Genomic DNA, 9,118 nt, shown 5'->3' on the forward strand with positions numbered 1-9,118 from the left:
TTCCCCGCCGGCCCCATCGGCCGCCGCCTCTCCCTGAGCCCCGGGGGTCCCCGGCCCGGAAGGGGCCCCTCAGCCTGCGGCCCCCCCGCGCCGGGCGGGCCCGGAGGAGGTCGCCCCGCCCCCTCACTGCCCGCCCCGCTGACGTCAGGGGGCGGAAGCGCTCCCAGCGGCAGGAGGCGGTGCCCCGCCCTCCCCCGCCATCTACTTCCGGGGCGCCGCTGTCAGCCGCCCCCTCCCGCTGGCCGCCGGCAGCCCCCGGGCCGGTGCCGGGTAGGCCGAGCCGTGAGGGCGGGCGTGCCCCGCCGCTGGCCAGCGGGCAGCCCCTCGGGGGGGTGGCCTCTACCGGGGCGTCGTGGGAGCGTCTGAGGGGCCGAGGGGTCCGTGCTCCGCATCCGGGTCACCGGGCGCTTCCGGCTGAGCGGCGGCGGGTCCCGGGCGGCAGGCGCGGCCCGGTGTCGAGCGGTGAGGGACGGGCCCGGCCCGCGGGGCGAGGGGGGGGCTCCGCCCGCCCGGGCTGCAAGCCCTGGGCGCAGCGCCGGCTGCCGAGGGGCGGGGGCGGCGGGTTCGGGGCGGGCGGCGGCGGGCGCTGCGCCCCGTTACCGGCGGGAGGCTGGAGGGAGCCGGCCCGGGGCTCGGCCGTCAGCGAGTGCCGCTCAGGCCGGGGAGGCGCAGGCGGTGTCCGGGGCCGCGTCCCGTCCTCCCGGCCGGGCTGGGCGTCTCTGCAACAGGTGCCTCCGTGAGAGCCGGGGAGCGACACGGCTCCAGCGGGCGTTAATTCGTGTGTTGTTCCCTCCTCCTCCCGCGTTTTACGGTCCGAAATCCCTCAGCGACGCGTGTGCTCTTGTGCCTTAATGGTACAGCCTTTGTATTCGGGTTAATTTTCTTGTCAAATGTGTGGTGAAAACCTGGCGTTTCTGGTCCCCTTAGCGCGCGGGTTAGGAGAAGGCTGTACCTGTCCTGTTTCTCTCCTGTTGCTGTGAAGGCGTGACGGTGCCCTGCCAGGCAGAGGGGCCGGTTCCCTCAGCTGAGGTTTTGACCCAGGAGATGGATAGAAATGTTTTCTTATCTCACCAGCAGAAACTAGACTCGGATCAGAACTTACTGTTCACACATCTCCATGAAATCTTGAGGTTTTCGGTCAATAATTTGCAGCAAAACTGCCTTGTTATCTTATCTGTTCTGCCAGGCAGTGTGTTTCTTAAAACTATATTTATCTGTGCCTGCTCACATATTGAGGTTTTTGTCGAGGCTTGTAACCATGGTTGTTGGCTGTTCGGAGCCTGCCTGGTGCTGGGTGGGCTGCCTGGGAAGGGGATGTTTTGCTTCTGGAAGCTCTGCGTGTGGAGGAGCAGCTCTGCGGTGGCTTGCTGGCATGCTTGGTTTGTCGTCTTTTGCCTTTCAGCTCTGTAAACTCCGGCTTGTGTACAAACCACAAGTCGAAATTGGAGCTGGCGGTGGCTTTGAGTGTCACAGTCCGTAGGGCCTTGATGAAGGACTTTCATTTGGGGACTTTCCTAATCCTGATGTCTCGTACATGTAACCAAGAGCTTTTGTTTAGTAGTTATTAACCGTGGAGGTGGAAGATCTGTAATAGTTAATCCAGCTCCTTGTCAGTACAGGATCATTCCTTGTCCTGGGCATGCATTGCTGATGTGCCAGACAAAGATCTTTTTCTGAAATTCTCTCACGGAGCTCTTCTTGCTAAGGAACAGACATTCTGTTGTCTTTGTCCACAGACTTCATCTTGCACAACTTAAGGAGGAAAGATCTGGGGAGAGAGAGGGGTTTACTCCTGTCCCTTATGCTCGGAGGTTAATTTAGAACTCCACATTGCCTGTGATTCACAGCTTGTCTCTTGACATCAGTGCAATTTCTGACTGTGGAAAGACCGAGAGCAATGTGCCTTTGAGCAGAAATTGAACTGCTAGTTAACTTTTCCCTCATGGGGTTGTCATTAAGTGCAGCCTTTCATCAAGTAATATTAACTGCTAGGCTGTTGATTTTTATGTTTATTTGTTTTCCTGGCCTCTTGGTTGTTGGTTTGTGGGTTCCCCTCCACCCCATGTATTTTGTGTTATGGCTCCTTTCATTCGGTTAATTTTGCTCTTAACAGTGGTTTTCATTTTAACAGGAGCGTGTGGGGGCATTGATCAGTATTCTAGCAGCTGCAATTAATATTGGGTGGAAAATCTTTTCTAAAGTGCTGTTTCAGACTGACGATAACCGAAACAGTGCATTGATTTCCCCCGCCTCTCCTCCCCTTGGTGCACGGTTGGGAAGTCCGTAAGGGCTAGATTGCATTTTCATTTAAAAAAACAAAGCCTGTGGTCTGCTTTTTGATCCTAAGTTCCTCAGGCAGTCAAGATGCAGCCCGTTGGCCTGTTAATTACCTTGGTTTTGGTAAATTAGCATTGGGAAGCTTCTTTTGTCACCAGCTTTTTCTGTGTACTATGTGACCTCAGTGAGGTGAAAATGTAGATCAGTATATACCTAAAAGCAACTATCCCTGCAAACAAAAATGCACATGATGTAAAAACAGAATGATTTTGCTCTGGTCTAATAAAGCAGCTAAAAATGGCAGGTGTCGCTTTTTGCTGAAAAGATTACAATCTTCTTTGCAGCTGCCAGCATTCAGCTGAAACTTTGGCTGTACTTTGCAGCATTCAGGGGAGTCTGTTCTCTGTAGGATGGCTGCAGAGCTCTCCCAGCACAGGGATGGCCTGGGTGTGCCAGCAGGTGGAATGTGAGTGGCAGTCAAAAGCCTAGAAAATGTTAGAAATAGGAAGGCAAAGTTAATTAATCTGCTCAGTCTATGGGCAGTCCTGTGCTGCTAGAGGAAAAAACAAAACAAAAAAAAAGGAGATGTTTTCCCAAATTGAGCAAAATGAAACTTCTTTGTGGGATTTTTTTAATCTTTATGTCACTGTGCAGGGCAAAAAAAAAAAAAAAAAACCAAAACACCAAACAGTGACTGATTTAAATAATGTTTGTGTAAGTTGCTTGAACTGAAATGGCAAAATAAAACACAGAGAAGGGACCCTAAAAACTCATGCTTCTTTCAGTTTTTTGCTGTGAGTTACTTTTGCCTTGGTTCACTAAGCCAAGGAACCCTCAGTCTGGGCTTGAGACTACACCAGCTTTATTATATCAAACTCCCCCTGCCTTGCTCGATGTAGGTTTGTTGTGCTGTTTTAGGCGGATAACTGGAAGAGGAGTAGAGAATGACAGTGAAAAGCAGGACAACAGCATTTCTGTAGACTCTCGCCCTTTTTCAGAAACCGAAAGAGGCTGTTCTGGGAGCTGCTGCTCTGTGAACCATTTTATAGAATCCTGTGAAGCAGATAGATGCTGTGGACATCTGGGATTTATGCAACTGTGATGACTTGTCTTTGTTTTCAATTTTTATTCCAGAAGCATTGCCATTACGGAAGATTCTTAATGCCAGATAATCAACCTACTGCCGAATAACCATGAAAGAGACGAGGTAGCTGCCCAAGTGCGAGATAAAAACTGATTTCAATGGATACAAAATATAAAGACGATTTATTTAGGAAGTATGTACAGTTCCATGAATGCAAACTGAATGCCTCTGACAACAAGCAGCGTCCTATTAATGATGAGTATTTGCGAGTGGCAGCGGCAGCCTTACTTTGCCTTCCCAAAATTGATCCCTTTTATAGATTCCGGTTGATAAAATTTTACGACATGGCTGAAAACTCACTGAGATCTGTGAAATCCTCAAGTTTACATTCTCTCCATAATGCATTCAAGATGCTTGAGACAGTTGGAATTAATCTCTTTCTTTACCCCTGGAAAAAGGAGTTCAAAAATATTAAGGTAAGATGTTTTATGTGTGGCCATAGTGAGAACATGATTTGTTTTTCTTTCTTTTAACACATTTCATGCATTTCCTGTAAAGACTTTTTTTTCCCACCTATTAGCATGTTATATATTTGTCTATATACAGTTGGTAAACAGAAGCCATTGGAAAGTTTCTATGTAAAATAGGTGAAATTTGTGCTTGTGAGATTATCCCAAGAGCAGAACTACAAGTACTGCCTGCATTTATAATGTAACCATGAAATAGAGGAAGAGCTTATTTAAGGTTTTTGTTCAGCCTACCCTGCTACAGTGTCTTAACTTCTGCTTGGAGATGCTTTCACTAGGGTGAGTGGTCAAGTTGCGTTTAAGCTTGCTCTAAGTTTGATTTTTGTCTTGCAACAGCTATTAATGGAGCACAAGTACTAACAACCAATGCGTGCTTCCAAGTGGGTGCTTTGCTGAGGTTCCCACAAGTTATATGATAATGGTAAAGGAACTTCTATGAAAGAATTGTTTCCAAAATATCTTTTATCTGCTTATCAGTTCTCAATTCATGAAGTTTTGATTTTAACGTACTTTCAAATTGTTTACCTATGCCAGGATCTCAGAGGGAAAAGTAGGAACTTGTATATTGCTCGGCTTGGGTGCTGGAAGTCAGCTAGTGAGTTCTCTGCTGTTGATTTTTCTATTTTATCTTTTACCTGTTCTTATATGCCTATTCAAAACTGCTGCAGCATTTCAGTAATGGATGCTGCAGGTGACTTACAAGAACAGTTTTGAGACTTGAAAGCTGGATGAAAACACTGCTGGTATAGGTGTCTAAAGTCATTTGCAGGTTGTGTGCACTAGTGATGGGTATTTTTGTTTGTTTTTCTTAGAAAGACATTATTTTGCTATTTAGCAGAGAATTTGAGCATTAATAGGACATTTGAGAGTTCTCTGTTTCCTCAAGGGGAAACTACCTTTCTTCAAGATCCTTCCGTAAATCTTCATCATTATGCTTAAGTTCCGGCCTTTGAAATGTTGGCCGATCTATGGAGGATCTCTCTCGCTGCACTGCCGATACTGACTTTGGCTGTGCACTGTGGATCCAGTACCTGTTCTATACAAGGGTGTGATGGGCAGGCTACTCTTGCCTGCAATCCAAAACAGTTTGAACTGGGTTAAGAACATGCCTCGGGTATGCCAGATGCTAAGGATATTTCAACTCGCACAAACTCATATCTTTGTTTTTGGGGCTTTTTTAGTGGAAGTTCTTGACCTAATATAAAATTAAATAAAACGGACATTTGAAATTGCATAGTAATAGTACACAAAAAAGTGTGCGCCTCAGGTATATTTAAAGCTGAATTGAAGAGGACTTTGGTACTCCCGCAGTAGTTCTGAGTTCCTGTTATCTCTAGCTAGGCCCTGTCCAGGGGCAATATATGAAATCTGTGCCTTTTTACCTTTCATGGTAGACTTGCTTGTAAATGCAAACATGTCTGGTATGCATAAAAGTTAATGTCAGTGTATAGCGTAGTAATTTAAATCAGCAGGGAGGACATTATGCTAATCAGGATTTCAATTTGAATAAAAACTCTCCTACTTTGAATTTGCCTCATGCAGAATTTCCATCTGCTGAACAGGAGGGATGCAGAAGTGGAGTTCATCTTGCCATGGGAGTTTCATGTGTTTGCTGTCGTTATTATTCTATTTAATTATATAGTATCTGTCACTGAATTATCTGAACATCTAGTCCACCACTGAATTTGTAACCTAGTTTTCCTTTTATTTCCCCCCCACCCCCCTTAGACCTACACTGGACCCTTTGTTTATTATGTAAAGTCTGCTCTAACTGAAGATGATGTAAGGCAGATTTTGAACTACATGGGCTATGTCCAAGAACTGGGAACAATGTATAAGCTCAAAGAGCAGGTTGATGCCATTCAAGTGAAAATGGTTTCATTTGAACTCTATTTGGCCAAAGTGGAATGTGAGCAGCTTCTTGAAATTCACTTGCAAGTGAAGGATAAAGGTTATTCAGAGATTGATGTCATAAATGAACGAAAAAATAGCAATGAAGATGTTCGAGGCTGCTCAGAAGCCATGAAACGGCGTGCAGAGTGCAAAGAAAACTTAAACACATCCATGGCACGAATGGTACTCCAGAAATCAGCAAGTGAACGGGCCTCTAAAGATTATTTCAAGCCAAAGGTGAGCAAGCCTTCTAAATCAGTGGACACATATGATAATTATTGGGAAAGTAAGAAACCGCCGTTGATGAGCTCACTGAGTCTCAGGAAAGAACCAATTTTAGTTGATGCGGAAGACGACATTAAAGATGAAATTATCCGTCCGTCACCCTCTCTTCTGACAATGTCGAGCTCCCCACACGGGTGTTCAGATGAATTCTTGCCAACTTCATCTCATCACAACGGCATGCTAAGAACAAATGTCCCTTACAGCTCCTATTTTTCCGCTCAAGAGGACTTAGATTTATATACTGATCCTGATTCTAGAAGTATGTTAAATTTTAAAAGACAAGAAGCTATTAAGCCTGATGTATGGCTGTTAAAAAATGATGCCAACCCTGTTTACCACAAACGCACCCACCTAGCCAAAGAGACAGCTTCCCTCAAGTGCCAAAACTGTGGCGTACCTTGTGGCACTTCTGTTTGCCAAAAGTGTGACAATCTATTCAACTCTAGGCAGGAATATCCACCAGTGAAACAGAGCACCTACTCAATCAAACCACTTCCAAATGATGGCTTGTCTCCTGCGTCTGCTTTGAGGGAGAAATCTCAGTACACATCACAGACTCAGAGTCAAGAGAGAGCTGCTCAATTCAGTTCAAAATCCAAACCTTCAGGCACCTCGCGCTGCGGCTTTTGTAACCGATCTGGAGCTGCAAACACTTGCACGTTTTGCTCAAAAGTCTCATGTGACACTTGCCTCAATGCTTACTATTACGATCCCTGCTGTAGAAAAAGCGAGCTTCACAGATTCATGCCTAACAATCAGTTAAACTATAAATCGTCCCAGCTGTCCCATGTAGTTTATAGATAGACTCGATTAGTCTGTTCTGGAGGGGAAGGAAAGGGGGAGGGGAAAGGGCTATCCTAACTAATGTACTGACTCCACCGATAAGAAAATACACTGACCTCTTACACAAATGACATGTCCAAATGCTTGGAACCATGGTTCAGTGATCAGGTGCCAGTTCTTGATTTTTGTGGCTTCATGGATGCTGCAGATACATTAGATTTCATGCTGCTATAATTTAGGTAACTCCTAAATGATCATTACTTTTCAATTTAAATGGGGGAGAAGAGCACATTTTTCTTTAAAACTTGGCAGCTGTTGCATTTTAGAAAAGTGACATCGCACCTCTCTGTTACATTGCAGTCATCTCCTTGCCCAAATAAAACCACGCAAGGCTTGAAAATAAAATCTAAAAATTAAGATTCTCATTTTCTGAGTGATGAAGCTACTGCCGGTTTTTGATAAAGTATGACTTTAAAATGTGCAAGGAATATGTGAATGGCTTGTTTTGCCAACAAGGACTATTTTTTGAAGTGTGTCTGCATTTCTTGATCTCCAAAATGCAAACACCACAGCCTCTCTTCCTTTCGTCTTTATGTTTCTTCCTTCTCCCTTTATCTCCCAGTTGTTTATCTCAAGCTTATATAATCGGAATCTGGACAATACGTGCTTTATTTTCTGGTGTTGCCAACATCATCCTACTGGTTTTTACTGTATGGTATTTTAAAAAGGTGAACCTGTATTCATGTCACTTAAATTATGCCTAGAGTGTTGTCCTTCCAGATAAGTACTAATTTTCTTTACTTTCTGTTGCACATGTATTAAGTACTGTTCTTTGTACTGTAAATAGGTAATTTGGAAACAGTTTATTTTTAATAAATATTTAATATGTTGAGTTCTTAAAAGTGGTAAAATCATTATAACTATGAAGTCTCTCTGGGTTATTTGTTCAGGTGACTTTTTGTTTTTCCTTGTACTGTATTTCATAGCTTATTATAGTCACTGTGGCAGACTGATGTTCTTGGCTCTGATCAATTTTTGGTTTTTAATCTGACGTTTTTTTCCCTCTGATAAGGCTATGACTAGCCTAAGTGGAGTCTTGTCTAAGAATCGCAGGATTTTGGTTCTCAGTGCACGCTTTTCCTTTGTGGTTATGGAAATTGTAAGTATAAATGTTATGCTTGCTTCCAAATCCACTGCGAAGTCTGTAGTGTAGTCCAGCAAGTAAAGCACTGGCCTGGTTAAAAATCAGAGCTCATTTGTGACTCCTGTTAAAGTAAACCCATCAGTTATGGATGTGAATCGGATAATATTATTTATCTGTATTGCTGTAGCACATAGGAACCCTAGCCGAGAACCAGGACTCTGCTGTGCTAGGCTCTGTACAGTTTGACCCCCAAACAACACCTGATTATGACTAGGCTTTAGTTTTTTATTAAAAGGAAACCCACAAGAATCCTTCTAACTTCCTTATTCCAACTAGCTAGTTATCAGGCAACCTAATCTGATGTGCAGAATTAAATGTGTTTAAAATATCTGTAAAGAACTCTAGCTGAGATGTAAACTATGTAGTCCACTTTGCACTAAAATTATTCACTTAGGGTTTTTTTAAACACTGTTAGAGTCTAGGCTTCTAAACTTAAATGTCCATTGATCCCTGTGTGACAGAAACATGCATGAATGATCGTTTGTCTTACATTTTTTGGGTGGGGGGAGGGCTTGAGGTAGGTAGAGGGGGAAACTATATAGGCTAACGTTGTAAAATAGCTAAAATAATTTTAGCCATAAATGGGTGTCAGAAGTTTTATGGAAATAAGATGAAACCTGAGGGCTGAGAACAATAAGTTACTGTACAGTTTGCACTAAGAAACAAAGTGAATGGCGTGTGTTTAGCAATCAGGGATTGCTCAATTTCTGAATCCGGCAACTGCAACTGAACGTAGTGTTGTAGGCAAGTATTGCCTTGCTGACCCTGAAGGCTGGGGTGAATATTGCTTAGGTGAATGATTTTAAGGTTTTCAAAATCTTGTATGGTTTTTATAAATATATATATATATATAAATATGACACAAATGTAGATACATTATGTATATAGTGAAGAATTTCAAAACAATTTTACTATTAAAATACAGTCTAAGGGTGGTTTTCATTTCGGTGGTTATTTTGGTTTTGTTCATCTTCTGAAGTGTCATGCCTGTTTGGCTGCTATACAGTGTATCTTCTAGTTCACTAGTTCAATTTCCATATGGCTACTCACACTACAGTGAATAAC

At 43.8% G+C, this 9,118-nt stretch overlaps 1 protein-coding gene across 1 annotated transcript; it reads left to right on the plus strand.

Annotated features, from left to right (window-relative positions):
- The first annotated feature begins 95 nt into the window (after window positions 1–95).
- SPATA2 (spermatogenesis associated 2) lies at window positions 96–7,741 on the plus strand. Its single transcript, XM_087749674.1, has 3 exons — window positions 96–462; window positions 3,412–3,837; window positions 5,617–7,741. The coding sequence occupies exons 2-3, from the start codon at window positions 3,520–3,522 to the stop codon at window positions 6,868–6,870; spliced, it is 1,572 nt and encodes a 523-aa protein (XP_087605800.1). The 5' UTR covers window positions 96–462; window positions 3,412–3,519; the 3' UTR covers window positions 6,871–7,741.
- Window positions 7,742–9,118: the final 1,377 nt, after the last annotated feature.

This window comes from Nipponia nippon, unplaced genomic scaffold (genome assembly GCF_047370975.1).
Source record: "Nipponia nippon isolate SJK-2023a ecotype South Korea unplaced genomic scaffold, ASM4737097v1 scaffold_13, whole genome shotgun sequence".
In the NCBI taxonomy this organism is placed as follows: domain Eukaryota; kingdom Metazoa; phylum Chordata; class Aves; order Pelecaniformes; family Threskiornithidae; genus Nipponia; species Nipponia nippon.

What these genes read in the sequence shown, in the direction of transcription:
- SPATA2 (XM_087749674.1), top strand. Translation starts at nt 3,520, where the DNA reads ATGGATACAAAATATAAAGACGATTTATTTAGGAAGTATGTACAGTTC. An exon ending in AGGAGTTCAAAAATATTAAG is followed by an intron (nt 3,838 to 5,616) that starts GTAAGATGTTTT and finishes CACCCCCCTTAG; the next exon opens with ACCTACACTGGACCCTTTGT.